Source organism: Arvicanthis niloticus, chromosome 6 (assembly GCF_011762505.2).
Source record: "Arvicanthis niloticus isolate mArvNil1 chromosome 6, mArvNil1.pat.X, whole genome shotgun sequence".
NCBI lineage: Eukaryota > Metazoa > Chordata > Mammalia > Rodentia > Muridae > Arvicanthis > Arvicanthis niloticus.
Window position 1 is genome coordinate 33,319,946 of NC_047663.1, and position 25,651 is coordinate 33,345,596.

Genomic DNA, 25,651 nt, shown 5'->3' on the forward strand with positions numbered 1-25,651 from the left:
TTAGTTGGTAGAGTGCTTGTCTACCTGCAAGAGGCCCTGGGTTTGATCCCCTACCAAGGCCACATAAACCAGGATTGTCATGCACTTCTGTGACACCAGCATGCCAGAGGTAGAAATGTGAGGGGGAAAGAAGGTGGAGGGAAGAGGAGAAGAAAGAAGAGAAGGAAAAGAAAGGAGAAGACAAAGGAGGAGGAAGAGGAGGAAGGAGAGGAGGAGGAAGAGGAGGAAAAAGAAAAAGAGGAGGGCCAGGCAGTGGTGGTGCACGTCTTTGATCCCAGCACTTGGGAGGCAGAGGCAGGAGGATTTCTGAGTTCAAGGCCAGCCTGGTCTACAGAGTGGGTTCCAGGACAGCCAGGGCTACACAGAGAAACCCTGTCTGGAAAAAAAAAAAAGAAGAAGAAGAAAGAAAAAGAGGAGAAAGAAGAGGAAAAACAAAAAAAGGAGGAGGAAGAGGAGGAGGGAGAAGAGGAAGAGGAGGAGGGAGAAGAGGGAGAGGAGGAGGGAGAAGAGGAAGAGGAGGAGGAGGAGGTGGAAAACTTTTAGGATTTAGTTATATCTTCCAAGTGGGTCCTGGAAATCGAACTCAGGTCTTCCAGCTTTGCCTTACCCTGTGACTCACCTCATCCCACGCACCTAGTTTTTACCGTGGGAGCTGAGGATCTGAACTCGGGTCTTCATGTCTGTACAGCTTGTACTGCTTGTACCTTGAAGCTGTCTCTCCAACCCCCTAGCTCTTATCCCCACTCCTCTCTCTGCTTTTCTCCTTCTCTCTTCCCCCCCACCTCCCCCCAGTCAGGGTTTCTCTGTGTAGCCCTGGCTGTCCTGGAACTCACTCACTCTGTAGACCAGGCTGGCCTCAAACTCAGAAATCTGCCTGCCTCTGCCTCCCAAGTGCTGGGTCTCCTTCTCTTCTTAAAAATATCCCCCACTCTGAGCCAGGTATGTCGACCTGGAGCTGTAATCATAGCGCTAGGAAGACTAACATAAAAGAATCATAACTTTGAGGCCAGTCTGAGTTACTGGCAAAAACCTATCTAAAGCAAAGCAAAATCAAAACATTCTCAAATATGTGTGGAAATGTGTGTGTGTTCCCCTTTTACACACTTTTTACATATTTGTATTTCCTACCCATTCTCTTTTGATTTCCAGACTTGCACATCTAACTCAGTTGCTATTTGAAAAGGAAAGGAAAGGAAAGGAAAGGAAAGGAAAGGAAAGGAAAGGAAAGGAAAGGAAAGGAAAGGAAAGGAAAGGAAAGGAACCAAATAAAGTTAATGGGCCCCAAATAAATCAAATGCTGCTTGTCTACCGGGACTCCCCATCCTTGGTTCTCACAGTAACTCAAGCCAGAGGGATTATCATTCTCTGTTGCCCTTTCCTTAACTACAACAGTATGAGTGAGCCTCCCTCTCCCTTGACAGCCCCAGAGTCACTGAGTGAGTGATGGGTCATTAGTTCAGGACACTATCTAGTCTCAAGTGAATTAATTGCTGAAGCTTCTTTTTTGTTCTCTTCTGCCAGGGTCAGTCACTAATCCACTGTTATTTACAGAACAGGTATGGCTGGACTTAAATTTGGGTGGTGGGGTGGTGGTGGAGATGGCTCCCTGGAAAGAGCACTATCAAATGTTTCAGAGGTCCAGAGTTCGGTTCCCAGCCCCCACATGGAGGCTTTAAATTTGCCTGTAACTCCAATTCCAGAGGATCCAGAGATCCTCTTCTGGCCTTCACAGGCACCAGGCACCTACCCTTCCACCCCAGAGATAAAAGTACATGTTTACAGCAAACACTCATATGCATAAAAAAAAAATCTTTAAAAACAATTTGGAGGGGCTTACTTTGAGACCTCAACTCTGTAGCCCAGGGTGCTTTGAAATTGTGGCAATCTTCTTCCCTCAGCTTTCCAAGTGCTGGCTCATGAAATAAACAAGTTAGACGGTAGATACATGGAATTATATTTACCACTCAGTAAGCATAGATTTTTTTTTTTAATTTAACTTCACATTTGGTCATCAGTGAAGATTTTCCCAAGTAATCGTTGTTTCATAGTATGGTATCTTTTCTATATTTTTTTCAAAAAATGTGCATTGAAAATGCTATGAAATGCCAACTAACACATGGAGAGGTGGAGGCAGGAGGATCAGTTCAAGGTGAGCCTTGAACTTGCCAGTTTGAGGCTGGTGTAGGTTACATGAGACAGTTACAGAATATCAAAATAAGAAACTAAAAGTGCCTGGGTTTTAAGGCTGAGAGCAGGGCGTCGCAAGTGGAACCTCTGTCCTATCCAGTTGTCTGAGGGTAGTTTTCTCAAGTTGTTGGGGGAGGCAGTGACTCATGGTGGCCATTTCTTCGAAGGCAAACTTTGCAAAAACCCAGGTCATTTAGAGAAAAAGTTCCTTCGACATCACTAAAATTGCAAAAATGAGAAAGCAAGTTGCCCTCGAGGGCTACACAGTATCCATATTACTGATCAATTAATGGCCACCTATTATACTCGAAATGCTATGCTACAAGGTTACCGGAAAGCTAAATTCCTAGGCAAGGGGAACAATGTAGCCTCGTCCCTCACCAGCCTTTCCTGCCTTTTCCAGGGGGCGCACCATCCCAAGGCAGGAATCTGCCTGACACCTCTCCGTCCCCGGAGAAGAAGCAGAGCCCCGATGCGAGCCAAGTTCATTGTCCCGAGTACTCAGACACTGGTAACCCACCCAGCCCGAGTGTGGGTCGTAGGGCCATCTCCTACGCCTGCCGTGACTATAGTGACTCTCGCGAGAGCGCCAGTAAGGCGGGCCTGAGCGGCGCCGGGATGTTAGCGGAGTGCTCCAGACCGCGCCCCTCTTGGCGCAGCTGGGAGAGAGGCGCGCGCAAGTCGGGGGGAGGGAGCGGTCGGTGGCGCGCACGCGCAGGAGAGCGAGCGGGCAAGGGGGGCACGCCGGGGGGCGGAGGGCGAGGGGCGGGGCCTTGCGTCGCGCCGCGGGCACGTCGTTGCGCGTCCTCAGTATTTAATGTCTCTGTGTTCGCCCGGCCTGGGCTAGCACGTGGGGGAGCGGCCGAAGCGCGGTGCAGCGCTGCGGGGCAGGGCCGCTGGGCTAGGTGGGGGTCTAGGGGGCGGTGGCGGGAGGACTGTGCGTCTAGACGGTCGCCCGGGAGCAGGTAAGTGACGGCTGGCGCGGTTACCCGCCCGCCGGGCCCGGAGGGAGAGCGAATTGGGGTGATGGGGAGCCTGGGGTGCAGGTGCAGGGTGCGACGCGCGCGCCAGGTACTCCGGGAACGGAGAGCCGTGTGCACGGCGCCTGCTGTCAAACGGGCAGATCTGTGCTTTGGTGACCCGCGCGCTCCCCTGATCGTCCCCAGTCCGGCGGTCTGCCCGCGGGCTGCTGCTGACAGATCGCGTGCGCTGAGCTCGGGGAGCTGCTTTGAGCCGCTGCTTTCCCCTCCCATCCCCCTCACGTCACTGGCCTCTAGGATGAAGATGAGGGCGCAATTCCCCGGGCGCTCCGGTGCGCCTCAACTTTCCCTGTGCAGGCTCACCCTTCTGGGTAGAGAGCCCGAGCGCGTCCCACCCAAGGTCGTCCAGGCTCTCTAGCGTTTACTTTTCAAAGGTCGTGTGTACCCAGTTTGAGCGTGGAGAGGAGGCACCGGGGCGGTCTCTGCCTAGGACCCGGTGCCCAAGGCGGGAGAGGAGGTCCTTGGGGACCCCTTCCCTTCCTAACTTCCTAATTGCTGGGCCCAGTTGACTCACTCTGGGTTGGCCCGGCAGTGGTGGCAAACCGGAGAGCAGGTAGGCACAATTCCTGGAGTTCAGTGCCGCGAATTATTGGAGCGGACTCTGCGGTCGCAGCGGAGAGAATGGGATGCAAGACAGGTCCCAAACCTTTTGGCGGTGGAGGGACCATAAGACCAATTAGGATCGGGAGGTCGAGGACTTGGGTGTCCGAAAGGGGATTAGAGTTTGTGGAACCCATAAGCGTGTCCCAGGAGTTGGAAGACCTCTAGCTAGAGGTGCCCGCTGACTTCTGGCGGGGGTGGGGAGGCTCAGGGTCACGTGTCGCGCTCCACCTTTCTTCCCGTCTCAGGACAGTGATCTGGAGGGACTTTTGCAGGGGTCATGGAAGGGGACTTTGCCGGGGTAATAGGTTAAAAACCTGCGTAGAGAAACCTCCGTACGCGTCAAGGAGCCTACATTCTGGTGTCAACTACTCCTGTGTCCTATATTTTCCTGTTTCCTTTCTGCGGGAGGGAAGGCGCTGATAGTATTGGGCTGTGCGGAAGAGACCTCTGAGAAGCCCTGTGCTTGGGACCTTTCTTCTCCGGGAAATGCCTCGAGCGACTAGTATCTTTCCACCCTTGGGCTGTGGTTAACACCAACCCGGTGGACTTCGCTCCAGGTGAGAGTGGAAGCTTCTAAAACCGGTAAGGTCGGGTGTATGTGTAGGGCAATTAGTGAGGTTAGAACTGCCTATCTTTCTGCTACTGAAGTTAAGGCTGCTTGGGGTTTAAATTTAACGCCTGCCGTGAAATCAGGGTAGCTGGACCTAACTTAACCATCTCTGTTGGTGTGCTCTCTCTCTCTGTATCCGTGTATTGCAATTACAATTGCTATTGCTTCTGGAAATCAATAACCTTACACGTTCATTTAACTGCAAAATCCTTCCCAAATTAGTAACCGTGGGATTTTTGGTTTTGTTTTTAAATGAAATGCTTAACTTTAGAAAGCGGGGCTTAGAGTCTTAGGGCTTCCTACCCATTCCTCTCTTAAAGGCGCAAAGCATCTATAAACTCTATGAGAGAGTTGCTCTCATGTCAGAGTCTTTGGTTGGCATTTAAGTGGTTCACCTTCAGATTATTTAGGACTCCTTCAGAGCCCGAGGGACAAGTGAGGTTGTGTTTGGGGGAGCTTTTGGGACTTGATGTTGAGCCTTCTTTCACTTCTAACCTGTTTTGTAGGTTCTGGGTAATTCTGGGTGTTGTCTTGTGAAATATAAAGAATGGCCTTGGGTTAGAGGACATTCTCCTACCCCAGGGGTGTGTGTGCAAATCACTAAAGCTTCTGGTTAGTCTGCTAAATCAGAAGGCTTTGTTCTAGAGTGGGCCAGTAGCTATCCAACCCAGTGGGTGAGACCTGATGTAAATCTAGTGAGTTTGTGTCCGCATGGAGTTCTCCTCTCTCCCAGCTAATTGTAGGAATTGTGTTCACACTTAGCCACTGCAGGGTGACAGCCAAGATACAGGTATCAGTTGTACGATGCCTGCTCAGATGCTGAAAGCAATGTGTCAGGTTGCGGGGCATCAATACTTTAAAGCAATCTGTCTTGCTACCTGGTAACCCAGATTATATGGGCCCCAGGCTGGTCATAGCTAGAGTTGGTGGAAGAAGATAGTTTTAGCTTCCAGTTTTCCTTTTCTCATCCTAAATATGGATGGAGATGGTATTTAAGACTTGGAACTATCCCTGGTATATGCTAGGCATTTAAGTATGGTATCCTTCGCTCCCAAGGAATCCCTGTTTGACTCAGTCATTTGATTAAATATAAAAGCACTCCCTCCCCTAGCCTCTGACCTAGTAACTTGGTTAGAAGGAAAAGGAAGACAAATTGGTTTCTCCAGGCTTTGCCACCTAGCCTCCTGGGTCAACATGTCTTGGTCACACTGGCATTTTAAGGCATTGGAGCTCATGTGCCTGGGGAGCTGCCCTGTTTTCCCTGGCTACTCCTTCCTAATGTCCCTTGTGAGTTTGCCATGCCTGGGCCTCTCTGTGGCTCAGTCCTTTCCTGTGTGTGGGAAGTTTGTATCTGGCATTTGTCTCGTTGAATAGTCATCCTAGGAACTTTATTATGGGGAGATGCTTGGGTTCTATGGGCCCCATGTGCCACTGATACCATCTCATGTTTGAGAGTTGCTAATCTCTACAATGGGGTGTGTTAAGTCCTCAATCTTGCTTCATAGGGCAAATTCTGTTTCTCCTTCCTGGTGTAGTCAGTCTCTCTCGAGCACTTGGGATTGGACATAGGAGGCTTATGCATGGTAATTGTACTGTACAATTGAGCTTTAGGCCCAAGCACTCCCCCTCCCTTTTTTTGTGACAGGAGTCATGCAGTGTAACTGAGGCCTAAACACAGTCCTGCTCCCTCCAAGTGCTGCGATTACAAGTCACACCATCACTGCTCACCTTCTCCTCGTCAACTTTGTCGTCCTCCTCCTGATGGCGTATGACATGTGGCAGGTAGTGAGGACTGTTGCTGCCAGCACTGGGACGATTTGAGTTTTTTGGGTTCAGCAACATCATTCTGTCCAGGTCCTTGCCATTTGGATGCTCCTGCAGTTCAAGTTAGTAAACCTTCTGTCCCCTGTCCTATATACTGGTGGCTTGGGTTCACTTAGCCTTGTCATTGAGGCCCATTTGCATTGGGAGCAAAGCAAGGCAAGAGGTTAGTTCTGGAGGAAATCCTGCAGTGCTCAGGACAGAGGAACCTGTCACTGCTGGCCTTAGCTGGCAGGGGGTCAGGGCTTGCTGTAGTTCTCCAAGCTCCTACCAGCTGATTGGCCATCTAGGGTCTTTTTTTTTTTTTTTTTTCAATTGGTAAAGGCAAGTTGATGAACTAAAGGTGTTAAGTATTCTGATTATGGGCTGGAGAGAGCTGGTCTCAGGCTTATATCTATAAAGTATTCTGACTCTGTACCTGGGGCTGCTGGAGGAGTGATTGCCTGCCACCCTGGGGCCAACATTTCATCACCAGAGTTTTGGATGGTGCAGGTCTAGAATATTCTTTGTCCTACTCTAAAATCTTAACTGCCTCAACCTGTAAATGTCTAAAAAAGCACTACATATTTGGGGTTTATCGTTTATAGTTCCCAAACAGGACTACTTTGGTCACCAAGTTTTTCTTTCCACGGCATGCTAAGAAGCAAGTTCTGGTCTACAGTGAGGAGAGGGATAAGGGGAATGGATTCTTAAGAAACTTCCTGAGAGGCCTGTGGGACCCAAGCATGAAGCAGAGCAGCCAGACCTGAAGCCGCTCCAGAGCCACTTTGGTTTGAGAGGTTGCACATTACTGTAGAGGGCCTTCCTGGTTCTACACAGCCTGGTGTCTATGGTCATTGTTTTTGGTCTGCCAATGCCATATCACCAGACCCGAAAGCTTCCAAAGGACCTCAGTATGAAACCTCTCGGCTAAACCAGTTTGAATTTTCATTCTGTGTCGGTAACACTTTTTTTTGAGACAGGGTCTGCTTGTGTATCGTAGGTATGTGCTATATGGCCCCAGCTTGCCTCAGATCGTTCTGTCAGAACCTTCCAAGTGCTGGAGTGACAGACATGAGCTACTGTGTCTGATTTCCCAGCAGCCCATCTTAATGTTAGGAGGTGTCCTTTACAGAAGGCAGTGGGAAAAAGAGTAGCCACAATGTAGAGAGTGGACTGTATTTATAGATAGCCCTTTTCATCCATGTTATGTGACAAAACTTTTCCTGGGGAGATGCGACACTCGTCTACTCACCCCAGATAGGGATTACGTGACAGACCAATCGGTGCATACCACCGACGTCCAACTTGGTGAACCAACAAGTTTTGTGGGGGTTACTTAGAGGAGCAGAAATGACTCAAAGACGGCTGCATCACCACGGCTCACCCCAGCATGGATGACAGCTCACAGCTGGGAACCTGGAGCACACTGCACAGCCTGCAGGCAGCTCAACAGGTTGGAAAGTGTCCTTTCCAAGTGACTCTGGTCTAAACAAACCTCTTTGAGGCAGCATGGATGGTATTCTTCTAGGCAGCTGTTCTGGTCCCAATCTTAGCAGCTCTTCTCTGTCTTTTTTGGGGCTCAGCTTTTTTTCCCTTTGAGAGGGACTCTCAGCTTTTATAGTTTACTCTGGTACAGAGGAGCCTAGTGAATCTGTTCAGCTTCAGGGAGTTCTTAGCTAATTTTAGTTTACCTCTGTTTAAGTAGCTCCCCTGCAGGACAGAATGTTTTAATCTGGAAAATACAACAGTCTGGTCCTGGGTCTGCTTTGTTTGGACCTTGTGGAAGTAGCCTTGAACTTGATTCTGCAGCCTACATTTGATGATTGCCTATTATTATAGTCTACATTAATTAATTTTTTTTTTTTTTTTTATTGAAATGGCATCTTACTGTGTTGTCATGGCTGGTCTCAGACTCCTGGGCTCAAGGACCCTTCCTCAGCTTCCCAAGTAGCCAAGGGTACGGGTGCATACCGCTGTATCTGTATCTATCTAGCTGGGGTTTTATTTGTTTTGTTTTTTAAGCAACACTGTTTGGATCCTATACTGGCCTGTTCCTGAGACTGCTATTTACGGCTCCATTATCACCCCCTCTTCCATCTACAGTGTGAAATTGGGGTTTTCAAGAATTAAAAGTTTATCCTACAAGACTTAGTCTGTCTGTTAAGTGTTTTTGAGTTACTTAAGCCTCATTACAACCTGTGGAGCTATTTGGGTTGCATTTCACAGGATACTGAAGTTCAGATCTTACTCTTTTAACTCTTTACAGAGTCCTGTCATCATCAGGGAAGTGTACCTTTGAAATGCACAAGTAATTACCGAATAAGAAAGCCTCTGGGACTGGGAAACTGAGCAGTTGTAAGACAACCTTGAAGTCACTCATTCCTTGGCTAATAATAACATTGCCTGTCAGACCTCACATGGAGGTCATGAGACCATCCCCTGGCCTTCAGGCTGCTACCCAAGAGAGGAGGAGACTGTAAAGATTTGTCCAGGCAGCCCCCAGACCCTTCTCTTCTCTAGCCTTGGTCTGGCTATGCCTTCATGGGGATGAGAGAACACTCCATTTGGAAGCAGCTCTTAGCCTTTGTCTGCTGATCATCTCTTCCTTGTCACTGGAGCAGAGACCAGGCAGTGACTCTGGCTTGTCCAGCTGCCCTGGAGAGAGACCAGCTCTTGAGAATAACCTCCCAGCTTTGTCCTTTGGCTTTGGTGTCACCCACTCCACCAAGCTTGTGGTTATTTTTAGCAGGTGGCATCCTTCAGGAGGGTCAAGTGCGTGTGACTGTAAGTGTCCAGGACAGGTCCTTTGGGGGCCACTGCTATCTAACCAGGGGAAGGAGGAGACTAAAGCCACCTTAGAAACTGCTGTGGCCACTTTTGCTTAAGAGGACTCTGAGGTTGCCTTTTCTATTCTGGGTTCAGGACAGGGCCAGGCAGCCATGTGACAGAGACCAGCATTGAACTAGGGAGATGGACAAGGTATTATATCTTAGGAAATGAGGATCCCCTGTTACCCCATTAGCTAATTTTCTGGAAAAACATATTAACTTCCATTCCCCATCCCATCCCTGCCTTTTTGGTGAAGTTGCCCAAACCTAAGGGCTAGCCACAAAGTAGCACAAACGGTCTGAAACTATGTGTTGACTGGCAGTCCAGTTACTGGTGTCTTCTGGCTTTCATCAAAATACAAACACAGGAGAAGGCAAAGTGGCTCCGATAGGTAGGTAGGTAGGTAGGTAGGTAGGTAGGTAGGTAGGTAGGGGTGTGTGTGTGTGTGTGTGTGTGTCTGTCTGTCTGTCTGTCTGTCTGTCTAACTCGATAACTCTAACTCTGAGTTAATGTCTGCATCCCACACCTCCTACCCCCACTAGGGATTTTCGCTGGGGGGAAGCCAGTGAGGCGGAAGAGGGATGAAAAAGGAGTTTGACAAGTTTGCCTGTTCCTCATACTTTTCTCTCCACTCTCCCCCTTCCTCCTTCCCTCTAACTCAGCTGCCAACTCCAGCCCATCTATCTGTTTCTGATTAAGAAAGCTTCAAGCCATATAAGGCCCTCTGTGGCCTATGGTTTATGTTGGCTGGAGAGCAGGGTTGTTGTTGCAAGATCTGATTCAGAGGAGTAGCGAAGGCTTTTGTGAGGGTTGTGTACTGTGCATGGGTGCACCTTCCGCTAGGGACTGGACTCCTTAGTGGGCTAGATCCACTTTGAGGGATAGGAGTAAGGATATTGGTCCAGCAGTGGCTCTAAGCTAATATGCAGTGTGGTTTCAGGACTTCCTGGCAAACATATTTGCTGAGGTTCTAGGTAAAAAAATTTTCTGGTTTACCCATGAAACATACCCTATGTTTCTAGCCAGGGGTGTCATGATTCTGGAATAGATTCTGGAGGCAGTTTATGAGTTAAGAACAAAGCTCCTTGACACTTGAGAATAGTGCTCCCTCTGGAAGTATGTTCTAGTATGTTTCTGTGAGTCCCATGATTCCCGAAGTTTAGCTTCTGTGGGGGATGTGGAGCCAGCCAGCCCTCTGACCCCATCTTGGGCTTCCTTGTTGTCCCTTGAGTTAGCTGAACTTGTTGCTCCCGAGGGCTTGGGTAGTTTTCTCTGCCTGGGACTTTTCTCTCCCTCTCTGAACCACCTTGATCCTGGCATGGCTCCCAGTATTGAGCTCTGAGGTGCTGATGGCCCTTCAGGAGACATTCTCTCACACTTGCATAGCGCTTCCCATCCCATGTATTCTCCATAGCCTCTTTCATCTCAACCACGGGGCCAGAAAAGGTGAGAAAGCATTGTTAACCTTCCTGTTACTTTTACACGCATGGGGAATGTGCCAGGGGTGCCTCAAGGCTCTGTGCTCTCAACCAGTTCAGAGACTACAGGGATATTACATTAAGTTCTATATTGTATTGTCTTATTACCTGAAATTTGAGTCCCCAGCCTGCATGGAACTAGCTGGCAGTAGGTATTGATACCTTTATTAAATGATGGGTCCTGATGGGTTCTGCTACCTTAACGTTGGAGAGACGAGTGCCATGGTTCCCCAAAGCTCTGTCAGTGAGCATGTTCTCTTCTTGATTTTTACTGCTATGTTAGTTTTAGGAATACCTGAAGCAAGGTTGCTATCAGTTATGAGAAACGAGCATTACACGTTTGTATGAGTTGACACTACTGCATGTTTACCTTGGTTAGCAAGACATACTGTGTGGTAGTAGAGTATCCATTGCAGGAAGTTTTGGCTGGGCCTGGTGACATGTGCATGGAATCCCAGTGCTTGGGAAGCTGAGGCAGGAAGGTTTATGCTTTAAAGATTTAAAATCAGCTTGAGCTACATAGTGAAGACCTGTCTCAAAACCCAAACCCCAGATCAACAGTGTCAGAGCACTGCCTATGGAAAGAGATATTTATTTATCTGCTGTTCTGGGGCTTAAACCCAGTGCCTTGGCAGGCTACACTGAGTTTTTGATTATGTACAGGGTTTGAAAAGACAGTCCTTTGCTGGGGCTGTATGACTCAGTGGTACAGGGCTTGCCCAGAATGCACCTGACAGACCTGTGTTTGGTCCCCCAAGCAGTCCTTTGTCCTGTCAGAGCATCCTGGAAGCTACCTGGAGCCAGCCTGCCTGCCTGCCTGCCTGTCTTCCTTCCTCTCTCCCTCCCTCCCTCCCTCCCTCCCTCCCTCCCTCCCTCCCTCCCTCCCTCTCCCCCTCCCTCCCTCCCTCCCTTCCTTTTCCTATCTCTCTTTTTATAGAAATATATTTGTAATATCTTATTTATTTTTATTTTATATACGTTAGTGTTTTGCTTGAATGTTTGTCGTCATGAGAGTGTCTGATTCCCCTGGAACAGGAGTTATAGACAGTTGTGAGCTGCCATGTGGGTGCTGGGAATTGAACCTATGTCTTCTGGAAGAGCATACAGTACTCTTAACTGCTGAGTCATTTCTCCAGCCTCCTTATTTATTTATTTATATTATTATTATTATTATTATTATTATTATTATTATTATTATTAGTGTGTGTGTGTGTGTGTGTGTGCGCGCGTGTGTGCGTGTGCGCGCGCGTGCCTGTGCTTGCCTGCCATGCATGAAAGTACTTAAAGAGGACAGAGGAATTGTATTTCCTAGAGCTGGACTCACAGGTGGCTGTAAGCCACCTACTGGGGGGTGGGTGCTGAGACCTGAACTCAGGTCCTCTGTAAGAGCAGTACATGCTGGAAACTGCTTGAGCTTTCTAGCTGTCCTGTCGACTTTTATCTGTTTCTAGTCTATTTGCTTTTCTCTTTTTCTTCTCCCCCTCCCCCCTTCCCCCTCCCTCCCCCTCCTGCCTCTTCCTCCTCCTCCTCCTCTTCCTCTTCCTTCCGCTGCTGCTGCTGCTGCTGCTGCTGCTGCTGCTGCTGCTGCTTCAGAAAACACTATCTGGCTTTCTTCTGTGAAGGAGAGTGAATGTTTGGTTCATTCCTACACCACCTTCCTCAGTTTCTCAATATAGAAAGTAGCATAATTTGAAGGTTACTATTCATAAACATTATCTGTGGCTACAAAGCTCTAAGGGTTTTGTGGGTTGGTTTTTTTTTTTTTGTTTTTTTGTTTTTTTGTTTTTTTTTTTGTCTTTTTTCCCCCCACTGTGTAGCCCAGACTTGTCTGGTGTTCACCATCCTTGTACCTCAGACCCCCACCTCACCCCAAGTTCTGGGGGTGATATACGCCATCATGTGTAGCCTTATTTGCTTTCTATACTTTTCTGTGTCTTTACTAGCTTCCTGCTGCTTCCTAGCCTCTGTCACTGTGGCAGGCTTCATGCCATTGGTGGAGAGTCTTTTGTGGTTAAACATAGCAGCACCAGCTCCTCCTAAGAGTCCCACTTTGCTCTGGGGATATATCCCTTTCTGTTGGCTCTGCCTTCTCTTCCTCCTGGGAGTTTTCTCTGATGTGTTCCTTGGATGTGATACCTGTTGCAGTTTTCTTAACCCAGCTAGTTCCCAAATAATTGAGACTGTACTATTATATTTATTTAACAATCTTTAAGGGCACAAAAAGCTGAACAGCAGTATTACTTTATTTTAATCCTATAAACTGATTTGGCTACCTCCCAGCCAAAATCCCTGAGATATTTGCATTTTAGTACTGATCTGGCTCTCTGGGCGCCAGGTCTTTTCTCATGATGACTCCTGGACTCTCTCCCCCGAGGATCCCTCCTCCTCCTTTTCCTCCTCTTCTTCTTCCTTCCCTCCCTCCTTCCTCCCCTCCCCCCTCTTCTCCCTCAGCTGGGAGAAAGAGTCTAACCCTATTCACCCTGCTCAGTCATTGGCTGATCTAGCTTTATTGACCATTCAGAGAATAATTGGGGAGCAATGTTTGCACAACATTGAGACAGGAGATTCTTAGAAATCAGCATTTGAGTAATACAAGGATGATATTTACACAGTGCACAATAACATTATGCCTACAGATGTTCCCTCCTTTCTAGATTTCCTCCAGTGTCTGGGGAGTGCACATCCTCCGGTACCTTGCTGAGAAAGTGTATACATAGGTAGGCAGCTATCAAGAAGCATGCTGCTATGTGCAGGAGAGCAGGTACCTTTGAAAGTGTGCATGAGGGAGTGCGTGACTGAATACAGGACTGTTCAGCAGGGACAACCAAGCCAGGAGGTCCCTGCTACCAAGCTAACAGAAGGCTTTGCCTTTTAGAAGTTGTGAAGGAGAGGATCTGGATTTGAGCACCTAGGTGGTAGTGACAGCGGTCACTGAGTGCAGCCCAGCTGTGCTTGGCTCTTCAGCACTCAGTCTGAAGTCCTCTTATCCCTGCACAAAGAACTGGAACATCCCTTCCTGGGGAAATGGTACTCTGTTTTCTGCCCTTCCCCCCTCCCCCAGACATTTTTTTTCCTGCCCCTTGGACCAGTCATTGGCAGTGTGGGCAGCAGAGCAGCTCACTAGGGAAGGGGTCAGGGTTTTCACCTCCAAAAAAGTTGTGGAAGGTTCAGAGCTTCTCACTCATTTCTGCCTTACGCTGCCTAATACTTGGACTTGTCAATAAATATTTATTGGATAGAATTTCTCTCTTAGGCCTTTGTGATTTCTTGGTTGCTGGCATTGTTAGCCTCACAGCAACATCTTGTGAAGCCACATACCGTTTATTTGCTTGGTCTTGAGACAGGGCCTCTAACTCATGATCCTCCTGTCTCAGCTAGGATTATGACTTTAAGTAAGCTTGTTGTCAGATCACTGCTTACCTTTGGGGCGGCCTATGTGGTGCCTTCTGTGGTGAGGTGGGAACTCCATGTACCCAGGAGTACATTCCTGTATCTGCTTTGTCATCACCCCCTAGAGCCTGACAGAATTCACTTGTAAAGCCAGGCAATAATAGAGAGCCCAAGATGGGGGACTAGGAGGGACCGGACACAGCCTTCAAAGTTTTCAAAAACACACCCCTAGGCTAGGCATGGTGGGGGCATGCCTTTGGTCCTAGCATTGGAGAGGCAGGCAGGCAGATGTCTGAGTCCGAGGCCAGCGTGGTCTGTAGGACAGCCAGGGCTACACAGAGAGACACTGTCTTGATAAAAACAAAAACAAAAAGCCCCCAACAATAACAATAAAAGATTGTGTTTAAAACAAATAAACAAAAACCTCCGAAAAACCACACCCTTATCTGAGATGAAGTAACTGAGGAGACCACTGTAGGAAGGTTTGTTTTCTCGAATAGCTAGAGAGGACTGAGGCTGGGCCTGTCCGCAGAGGAGAGAGGTGAACACTCGGTTCCTGACTGGTTGCTTCCTTTGTATTACCAAGGATTTTTTATTTTATGTGTGTGGGTATTTTATCTGCGTGTGCACCATGTATATACAGTGCCTTCAGGAGACAGAAGAAGGCATCAGACCCCCTGGGACTCCAGTCTAAGAGGGTTTTTGAGCTATGGTGTGGGTAGTGAGAATTGAAGTCAGATCCTAAGTAAGGGCAGGGCAGCCAGAGCTCTCAACAGCTAAGCCCTTGTAATCAGATTCTTTAAACTGGAAGTTAGTTTACTAACTACTGATTAGGCTGGCAAGGAAGATCCATGCTTAGAATGGGAGTTTTGGCTTTCAGCTCTTCTTACCTGGGCCTCTTGGTTCTAGACCTTAGTTTTCCTTTTTGGCCAGAGAAGTTTCACCAAGCAGGTCTTCTGCTTAGATGCTATGTTGAGCTTCTGCCCTCCTACTGTGAAGTAGGCTGAGAAAAAGTGTTCCTTGGGGTTAGATAGATGGCCCACCTGTGCAAGGAGTTAAAGCTACCCTAGGATGAATCTGTCTGCTTTTTCTGCCTTGTCTGCCTGCCTGCGCTGGCTGGCTGGCTTGCTGCCCTGTAAGGTCATCACAATAGAGGGTGTAGGGCTAACCCTGGGCGGGCCGGCTAGCCCATTGTGAGCTAACACGGAATCCTGAGGGTGCTCCCTTGAGTCACAGCTTGCTCAGACCCCCAGGGATGAAGGGAACACCGGGGCTAGGCTAAGACCAGCAGGCCTGAGGCATGGCTCCATCTCTGTGACCCTGGACCTCAGCCATGCTGCCGTGGGATAGTGGCCCAGGCTCACCATCACCCCCAGCCTCAGTGGCAGAACTGCACTCTGCCAGCAAGGTATGCACTTGTCTCATAGCTTCAGTCAAGACCTCTCATATCCTGGGATTTTCTGGAAAAATCCTCTAGTACTTGCTGTCATCCAAGCTGTTGCCACTAGCATGTGGATATTTAAATTAACTATACATAAGATTAGAAATTGAGTTTTTCAGTCACATTTGTCATATTTCAAGGGCTCAGTAACCTCCTGTGGCTAAGTGTCTGGCTGCCAGTGTTGGCCAGAAATCACATGGGAATCGCCCCAGTGGTTACCCCTGGTGATCTGCCCCACTTGACCAGGCTGCCAGTGCCTTGACTATAAAGGTCAACTTATTTTGCCAGGCCTCCTCACCAGCTCTTTAGGTCAGTTCCTAGGACACCTTCAGGATCTGCCCAGGGACTTTGCTCTCCTCTCCTACCCTTAAGAACATCAGAACCATAAAAAGGTCACTTCTCCCTGTATTTATTGCAACCTATAGAAATCCTTGCCTTAAAGATAAGCTTATTTTTTATTTTATGTGTATGAGATGAGTGTTTTGCCTGCACATGTATATATGAACACTGCATGTGTGCCTGGCACCTAGGAAGGCCAGAAGAGGGGGTCAGATCCCTGGAACTGATGGTTATACACCTCCTTATGTGTCCTGGGAATTGAACCTATGTCCTCTGGAAGAAGAGAAGTGCCCTTAACTACTGAGCCATTTCTCCAGTCCTAATCCAGGTCTTTAAAGAAGCTTTCCTGGACTTCAGTGATATTTGTGCTGGGGTGTGTGCGTGAGTCTGAGGTAGTCTTCTGGTAGATTGACCTTGAGCTTGTGGTAGAAGAACCCCTGAGGAGCAGCAGAGCTGAGAGTCCAGAAAATGCTGTAGATGGAAACTAGAGGTTCCAGGCAGGGAACCACAGTTGTACGTTCTTCCTCCTCTCAACTTCCACTCCAAGGAACTTCCTATGGAGGCTAGCAGTCTGCTACTCTCCACACAGGAAGTACCGGAGAGCCTGTGGGGCTGCTTCTGATTGCCTGGCCAGGGGGAGACCCTTGAAGGGAAGGCACATTTATCAAGAGCGAGCTGTGCTTTGCTCCAGAGGTGGCATGGCTGGGGCACACACTTCCCTGGTGGTCACTACTAGGATAATGGGAGTGTTCTAGTTCCAATCAGGAGGGTGTGAGAACAGCTGTCCAGAACACAAAGTGGTGTGGATCCTCCCCCAATCAGGGCCAAGCCCAGAGTGGACTTGGGCTCTTGGCTCCTAAACTGTTGTTTTTATGATTGACTTTCCTGTCAATTACATGCAGCCCTTTTTCCCAGTAACTGTAGCCAAAACTGACTTAGTCACTAGGGCCAACACTGTTTCGTGCTGTTCCCAGGGATTATTTTCTTGTTTAGAAGGCTCTAGACTTCGGTTATAGGTTTGTCAGCTGGTTGGGAAGTGAGGCCATTAGTTCTCCAGAGGGCATTCTGAGAAGCCACAGGTACTTCTGGAAAGAGAAGGGGTCCTTTTAGAACCTGGGGTGAGCAGATGAATACAAAGGGCTGCAGGCTGTAGCACGTGCCTGCCTTCAGCTCTGTGTGACCGCTTGGCCACAAGCCAGTGTGCATCTATTCCTGGGCAAATGGACCTGCTAAAAATACGCAGGCAGGAGTTTAATTCCAGCAGATTCAAAATAGCTGAGTGTCCTCCTCACCAGCCTAGGGCAGGGCTGTGAAGCATCCTTGTGGGCGGCTTTCCCTTATCGCAGGCAGCTTGCTTCTGGAGGGTAGAAACTGATTTTGGAACAGTTTCCAGTTAGCTTCTGGGTGGAGAGTGTGGAGGCCTTTGGGACCTGTAGTGTTCAGTCCACTTGTACCTGGGGAATTCAGGTTTAAAAACCAAGTGCTTAGGACAAAGAACAACTAACAAGCTTTGCTAGGGGATGGAGGTAGTGGGAAGCCTTGTGAGGATGTGTGTGTGTGTGTGTGTGTGTGTGTGTGTGTGTGTAGGGGTGGGAAGAGGTGGGCTGTTTTGTTTCCTTGATTGGTAGGAAGTGGGGTGGAGGGGCATTATTTGCCTCAGAGAGGCCCCTGTGGTAGCCTCCTGGCACCAGATACCCTTAAGATGATACTGCTAGGCTTGATGAGTTGCATTCAAGTCCTTTGTGTGTGTAGCTGCTGATCCCAGGGGCTGCACTTTGGGTAGAGAATAGCTGCTTCCTCTAATCTCACCCATTGTCTTGGAAGCAGGGGACAGACAAATTCTGCCCTCTACAGGGCTGTTGAGGAAACTCCCTCACACACATCTTGGCTTTGCCTGGAAACAGCCCTGGAGAGGGGGGGGCTTTGTCTTGAGCCACTCACCTGCCTCAGCAGTGGGTCTCTGTGGGCTGTGGAGCAGTGGGCACTGTGAATCTCTTCTAGGTTCCTGTGTTGGCTGGTCCTGGGTTAGCAGTGTTCATCACCGCCTAGGAGGCAGGCCGATTGGCACAAGAGAGGAAGTCTGTCTAGGAAATGTCTCACCACTGTTTCCTTCTTCAACTGAAGTCGCTACACCAGACTGATTTGTACTGGGTAGGGTTGAGACTTGGAGCCTCAGTCTCTGGGAAACAAATCAGCAGGGAAGTGTAGGTGGGCAGTGGTGGTGATAAGCCAGTATGCTCGGAGTGGCAGGAAGCTGCTGGTTCTGAGCATTGTGTCTGAGCCGGGAGTGGGACAGCTGGTGAAGTGGTGGAAGGAGGTCATTGGCTTGGTTGGCCTGGGCCTCAGGGACATTGTGGATTGTCTGGGTCCTGGACTAAAGCAGACTGGAGGGCATGCTGTTGGGGCACTCCTTATTGCAGTATAGTAGGCTTCAGGGGTTTGGGGAGATAGAGTGGGATGGCCTGTAACTGAGGTAGAGGGTGGGACTTTGGGCATCAATTTAGCTTCAAAGGGCAGAACTCCTCACAGCTGGACTGGAAGCCGTTTTCGTCTTAGGTACCAAGCTGTCCACCACACACAAGGCTGTGGTCGTGGTCCTGGTGTATTAGAAGCGATAGCTGCTCTCTGTTGGAGAGATTGTGGGTTTTCTGTTTGTTTTGTTTTTTTGTCTACTCCATTCCACCAACTCCTTTTCCTGAGACCAGAGAACCTCTAGAATTCTCTAGGAATCACAGATTTGAGTCCTGCTGAGGAAGGGATTTCCTAGTTAGTCAGGAGTCTACAGAAACTTATGGCCACTTCCTGTAACCTTTTGCCTGCTGGGCAATGCTTTCCCGAACTCCAGGCTGTGGGTTCCCGCCCTGTTTCATGCAAACTTACTCCTTAACAGTCTCAAGTTGCTTTGTTCTTTTATATGAATGGCACTGAGCAGGACCCAGTGACCCTCATGAATGTTGTTGCTGTGTAGGAGGCTGCAGACCAGAGATTCTCAAGCCTGACTGAGTACTGGATCTCCTGGGTTTAAAACAAACCAAGCCTGCTGTTGATTCTTGCCTCTTGGGTTCTCATTTAATTGATTTGGGTGCTACCTTGGCCTTGGGTTCTCAAAAGCATCTGGGTGTGGTACAACCCCAGTGGCAATCACAGTATTTGAAAGTCTGAAGCAAGTCCAAGGCTAGCCTGGGGTGCCAATAAAACAAAATAAATCTTCCTCAGTGAGGAGCTGGTGAGATGGCTCAGTGGTTAGGAGCACTTGCTGCTCTTGTCGGAGGCCTGAACTTGATTCCTAACACCCACAGGTGACTCAACTAGCCATAAGTCCAGTTCCAAGGGATCTGATGCCTCCTTCTGGTCTCCAAGGGTATCAGGCATGCACACAACATATTTAGGCAAAACATAAAAAAAAAAAAAAAAAAATCTTAAAAAAGCTTCTTCAGTGATCTATGTAGATCCAAATTAGAAAACTACACATATAAGACAGTTTTCTGTTTATAGATAGACTCCACTAAAAGTCCACGCTAGTAATGAGTTCATAATTGCCTGCAAAATCAGTTTGCGGAAACTGCCCTTTTCCTCCAGCCGAGGGCTTAGTCCAAGTCAAATCTCCCCATATGGCTTTTGTTTTCTTCACTACAATAATTTCTGTCAGCACACAGTATCTGTAACACTAGTATAGTCTCAGCGTGCTGATTCTACAGTGTATTTACCAGTTATTGCTCTGAAAAAGGCTAATTCCAATTTTGTTTCAAACCATAACCTTGGTGGGGTTTTTAAGAGCCTTTGCCTAGGCACAGTTATTTTTGGTTTTGTGGAATTGCTGGATCATAGGCTATGCGTAAGGTCTCCTGGGTAGTATGGAACTCCCCCTTCCTGACTCGTCGCATCTTCCCTGATGGACCAGTCAACTAGCAGGTAGGATGGCAGCCAGGCTCCCCATTCCTCAGCTGCACTACATTGAGTTATTTAACCACCAAGGTAGTGATAGGTTCCAAACAAGGGTGAATGGGTGAGAATGAAATGATGCTGGTGGTCCTGCTTGAATCTGAAGCCACAGGTAGCATCATGGAAGGTTTCTACCTTCCATAGGGTATCTACAAGTCACCTGATCCCTGGCCACTGCTCAGCCCTGCCCTGCACTTAGTCACCTTGCTTCTTTGCCTTTGGATATTAGTGAAGGCTGTCCATCTTTATAGCTGCAAGGGCTTTCTGGAATGACCTCCTCCACCTACGCTCCTGTCATCCTGTTCATTTTGGGGTAGCTAGGTCTCTCCTAGTCTCAGGATTCCTCCTAACTGTAGTGTGCCTAAAGGTTTCCTGGGGATCTATCTTGTTAAAGAACCAGTGTGATTCAGTGGGGCTGCACTTGTAGCAGGTACTGGGGTGTGAGCAGCAGCTTTGGTCTGTAGACCACCCTTGGAGAAGTAGGAGTCCAACAGCAGAGTTCCTGACTTTGCTGAACCCTAAAACCAGCCAGGGAGTGCTGAGGTATTTACGTTGTGATTCTCTGCAGCACATGTAATGTACATGTAACGTACCATGTCAGTGTACAGTTCCTGTACCCCCAAGTTGGTTTTGTTTATACTGTTTTTGGAACAGAATCTCACTATGTAACCCTGGCTGGTCTGGAACCCAGTCTGCACACTAGGCTTACCATGACTTCATAGATCCACCCACTTCTGCTTCCCACATGCTGGGATTAAAGGGGAGGATCTCCGTGCCCAGCTTATTACACTCTTAATAATTGGCTTCTGTAATACCTCCTTTTCTCTCCTTACTTTCCTAGGTGTAGCTGCTTCATATCGCCTCCAAGATGGCAATCCAGTTCCGTTCACTCTTCCCCTTGGCATTGCCTGGAATGCTAGCACTCCTTGGCTGGTGGTGGTTTTTCTCTCGTAAAAAAGATCGGCTCAGCAGCAGTGATAAGCAGGTAGAGACACTGAAGGTTGGCCCTGTCATCAAGGACCGACTGCCTAGTGAAGAGGTCTGTCCTGGAGTCCTGTCTGTGGCCCCTAGTGTCACACAGCCTCCTGGAAAGGAAGAGCAGCGCTCGGTGGACAGGCCTTCGACAGAGCCCCCAGCCTTGCCACGGACTCGTCAAGTACGCCGAAGATCAGAGTCCTCAGGCAACCTCCCCAGCATTGCAGACACAAGGTCGCAGCCGGGACTCTGTAGAGATGAGAACTCAAAAGTGGAACTCTCCCTGATGGGGGACGAAGCCAAATCTATTCCTCTTGGATGTCCGCTTCTCCCAAAGGATGCGTCCTTCCCTTACGAAGCAGTGGAAGGGTGTAAGCAAGAGTCTGCACTGGGCAAAACTCCTGGAAGAGGCTGGCTAAGCCAGTATGCAGCCTCTGGAGAGAAAGTGAGAGAGACAGGTGGGACAGAGGGGACTGGAGATGCTGTGTTGGGGGAAAACGTACCTGAGGAAGGCCTGTTGTCCCAGGAGTGTGTCTCAAAAGTGGAGAAGAGTGAGTTTCCAGTCTTGGCCCCCGGGGGAGGTGGGGGAGAGGAGATGAGCAATGGCCCCCAACAGGTAGCTGAGCTTTTAAAGAAGGAAGAATATATTGTTGGGAAGTTGCCAAGTAGCTTTGTGGCGCCAGTTCACTCAGAGCTGGTTAAGGATGAGGATGCGTTGTTACCCCAGGTCAGAGGTAGCAATACTTCGGACAGAGACCTGGCTAAAGAACTGGACAAAGACGAGACCTTGCCTGAAAATGACCAGATTGAGCAGGCTGCCTTCCAGATCATCTCCCAGGTGATCTTGGAAGCGACTGAAGAGATTCGGGCCACCACAGTGGGCAACACTGTGGCACAAGCGCATCTAACTTCAGCCACTCAGCCTCGGGGGCAGGAGGAGAGCTGTGTCCCAGCCAGCCAGGAAACTGGCTTGGGACAAGACACCCCAGATCCTGCTTCCACCAGAACAGGTGCCACTGTCAGCCCTTCAGCAGAAGCCCTGCCACCAAAGACCTATGTAAGCTGTCTCAGCAGCCCTCTGTCAGGCCCCACCAAGGACCAGAAGCCAAAGAACTCTGCACACCACATCTCCTTGGCTCCCTGCCCACAGCCAGTTACCCCTCAGAAGCAGTCTCTGGATGGGGCAAGTAACCCGAGAGGTGATGACACCTTTGTCACCTGTACGGCCAACAACAGCCAGAGTGTCCTTTCAGTTACCTCCTTGGGGCAGTGCTCAGATTCTGTCAGTACTTCGGGGTTTGAAGACTCTAGCACAGAGACCATCTCAAGCTCCGGAGACAAAGCTGTCTCCCCACCACTGCCAAACAGTACTGAACCCTTCAGCAACGGGGTGCTAAAGGAGGAGCTGTCAGACTTAGGGACCGAGGATGGATGGACCGTGGATACAGAAGCAGACCACTCAGGAGGTAGGAAGGTCTTGGGTGCTTTCTTGTTGAATCTGGGAGGGTTCCCATGATTTGCCAGGCAGAAAGCTACTGGCCACCCTTCCCTTTTGCCACTGTGCAGTGAGATGCTGCTGCCCGTCTCTGTGTTATCCAGCCACCTGCACAGTTGGGTACCTGAGAAGTCAGGTGACCATATGAGACCCTCAGGCTATGAGAGTTGTCTATGGGTTCACTAGCCAGGGAACCTCCCCAGACCTTTAAAAGGGACCACGGCTGTTGGGTCTACCAGTCAGCCTTAGTGTCTCTTCTCCTTTGGACACCTACCCTCGGACGGGCCTTTGGGGCCTCCTTAGTGATCCCTCTCAAGTGCCAGGGATGGGTGAGCATCTCTTAATGGCTGACTTCCTTTACTTATGTGCTTGTTCCGTGTCTCCACCTGCTCTCCTCAGAAGCCCTCGAAGGGTAAGTTCCCCCAGGACAGCCGCAGCTTTGAGCGATGGTGGGAGGCTCGCGCTGTCCTGGGTTGTTGCTGTGATCGCCTCCTTTGCAGAGCCTCAGCCGTCCTTTTTCTATGCAGTTGCAGCTCCACCCCAGGAATGAGGGCACTTTGGTAACGGAGGGTGCACTGGGTTTTTCGAGTGCTGACCCCAGCGTAGACAGTTCAGACCGCTAACTTACAGGTCAGCAGCTCCTGACCCTGCTTTGCAGCTCCCCAGGGGTATGTTATCTCCCAGTGACTTCCAAGCAGCTCATGGCTTGTTTGTCCTGGAGTGTTCCCAACCAGTTTCGTCCAGGAAGCTTGGGGCATTTTTCTCGGGTGTTTTACTATTGTCATTAGAATCTGGGGCGGGGGTTATCACACATTGGAGTTTTATGTCCAAGATGCTGTTGCTTGAGACCATGATGACTTTAGATACCTCCAAAAGGTAGCACCTTCTGGAGGAGCTCATTGTAACTGGGCAGCCAGATAATGTATTAGCCTATGCTAGAGCGCTAAAAGGCTAAGATAAAAAAAGCTGCATCTTAAAATGGGCAAAGAGGAAAGGTTTTAAAAACATTTTAAGAATAAAGGAGTTTCTATTTGTCTGATGCCCATTATTGTAATGAATGAGCCCCTCAGTCTTGTGGCCTCTCTGGACGGATTGTGGGAGCTCTGCGGATGCCAGAGGCTTCTGAGCATCTACTCTAGAGTAGAGACTATAATCAATGGGTGGGGAGGCAGGGTAGCCCATCAATCACAGCCTGGGAATAGTGACTGGTGAGCACTCAGTGGGTGCCAAGCAACACTGTGTTTTCAGGTTAGCCTTAACCCTGCTGTGTGTGCTTCCCTTGACATTGAAGTTACTGGGGTTTGGGGTGGGAACGGGTTGAGGTTGCTGGATGTCAATGAATGCAGCCTGCTAAAGGCCTGGTATAGTTCTGGTTACTCTTAGGAACCACTGACAAGCAGGTATTGGCTAGTCCAGTTCGCTTGGACAGAGGTTAGGGGCTTTGTGGTAGTAAAACCCCACCAGTCTGTTTTGCTTCAAGATGGCTGCCCAAGCTTCTTTCTTAGGTGGGTGGGCTCCTCTGCTGTAAGCGTAAGTGTTGAGGAAGGTCACTTGAGGGAGATCACTTTGGAGGTCTCTTCCTTGCCTAGGGGTGGAGAGTACCATAGTCTTTTTATATCCAGACAGTACATGGATTGCTTGGAAAAGAATTATGTCCTGAGTTTGGGGAAACCAGGTGGAAAATAGCCTAATTAGTTGGCTTACAGGAATGATCTATTTCAGGCCATTAAGTTTGGTATTTCAGCCAGGGCCTGATCTCCTAATTTGCCCTGGATGGTCCCTGGTGCTTATTTGGTGGTCTCCTCCTCCTCCTCCTCTTTTTCTTCTTCCTCCACTTTTTCTTCCTCCTCTTCTTCCTCCTCCTCTTCCTCCTCCTCTTCCTTCTTTGTCCTCTTCTTCCTCCTCCCCTCTCCTTTTTTCCCCCTCTTCTCCTTTGCAATGGTCCTTTTGTCATGTCCTGGGGAAGAGTTGAATGGCCTAAGTTGGTTCCAGAGTCACATTCTCCACTGTTGTCTTGGAATAATAAGCTTTGGTTTTTCTCACCAAGGGCTGTTTGAACCATCCCATAGTCAAAGCTTCACGAGCCAGTCCCAAAGGGGAAGGGAGGAGGCCCACCTGCCTTTGTCCTTACCTGACAGAGAGCAGCAGGCCCTCCTCATCAGGCTTGAGAATGGGACCCTCAGAAGGCTAGCTTACTGTGATTGCCCACATACCCCAGAACATTCCCTCCCCAAAGCCTGACCTTGGAGACTAGAGATCTTTGGTCTGAGGGGCTGAGGCATTTGGAAAAGGGATCAAGGTGATCATGACAAGAAGGTCAAGGCCTGCTCCTGGAACTGTGTAGATCTGTGAGTCATCTTGTTGGCTCCCCTCCCCGATATATCCTGTATAAGCCCCTCCCTGGGTATAAAGTGTGCCTCCTCCTAGCTTACCACGTGTGTGTCTATCCCAGCAGCTGTGGCTAGGCACGGCTGCCAAATAAGCAAGCAGGACTGTTTAGTGACAGGCTAAAATTAGGTGTATGGGTACCCTAAGCCTCCTTTCATTGGATTTCCTGAGCCTTCTAGTCTGTGGTGTCTGCCAAGCTTGCAGAGGGGTGTATGTGTGCAGGGCCTCCCAGTATTGTAAATTTGGGAAGCTGTGATAGTTACGGCTGAGCTGGTGTCTGTGTGTGTGTATATATGTCGCTTCCTCCCCTGCAGGTTCTGACGGGAACAGTATGGATTCAGTGGATAGCTGTTGTGGGCTTACCAAGCCTGATAGCCCCCAGAGTGTCCAGGCAGGCTCCAACTCTAAGAAGGTTGATCTTATCATCTGGGAGATCGAGGTACCAAAGGTAAGGGCAGTGACCTTCCTTTAGTTAGGCTGGATTCTGTGGGAGCTCAAAGTTCCCTCAGTGCCAGGGTTAAAGGATGCCAGCAAATTACATTAGATGAACCAGGCTGGGAAGCTGCAGGCAGACCATCTTCTCACTCCCTTGTTCTGCTGGGTCCCCCAGGCTCCTCTGTAGGCTAGGGCTCGGGGCTTCTCTGAATGCTAGCAGATGTCAGTTGGAGGAGTGAGTGCCAGAGCCTCCCTCTGCACTGTAAAGTAGACTAGATAACTGAGCAGAGCGTTAGCTGCTGTATAGTACAGAAAGCCTGAGACAGAAGCAAGGGCAAGCAGGCCAGCCGTGAGCGGCTGTGAGCATGCTCGATCCCTCTCACCTCACACCCTCTGATTGTTAAACAAGCCAAGATTGTGGTGTCTTAATTAATACTTCTAAATCTTTAACAATTTAATTTTCCCTTGCTAGTCTTTGAAAACATTGTTTTAACAGTGTTGTTCATTGTATGAATGTCTGGTGCTTCACCAGTCCCGAGCGCCTGAGTAGTTTCTAGCCCCTTGCTGTTAGAACCTAACAACTATTAGTGTTTATTGCTGGGGTTCAGAAGTAATTGGCAGACTACTTAGTCCAGGGCACTTGGCTCCTGCTGAGCCGAGGATCAGGCTCAGTCTGAACTTTGGGTCAAGACCCTA

The 25,651-nt window shown here is 49.1% G+C and overlaps 1 protein-coding gene across 5 annotated transcripts in view; it reads left to right on the top strand.

Moving 5' to 3' along the window:
• The first annotated feature begins 2,967 nt into the window (after window positions 1–2,967).
• Akap1 (A-kinase anchoring protein 1) overlaps window positions 2,968–25,651 on the top strand; it is a 32,235-nt gene continuing 9,551 nt past the window's right edge. Inside the window, exons 1-4 of one of the 5 annotated variants that reach the window (XM_076936042.1) lie at window positions 4,086–4,387; window positions 6,086–6,326; window positions 20,504–22,103; window positions 24,835–24,968. In XM_076936042.1, the coding sequence (XP_076792157.1) occupies window positions 20,531–22,103; window positions 24,835–24,968 (1,707 nt within the window). In that variant the 5' untranslated portion in view covers window positions 4,086–4,387; window positions 6,086–6,326; window positions 20,504–20,530. Of the gene's footprint in view, window positions 3,153–3,592; window positions 3,781–4,085; window positions 4,388–6,085; window positions 6,327–15,172; window positions 15,349–20,503; window positions 22,104–24,834; window positions 24,969–25,651 lie in introns of those variants that run through there. The other 4 variants (XM_034506111.2, XM_034506113.2, XM_034506112.2 and 1 more) reach the window with 4 other exon arrangements.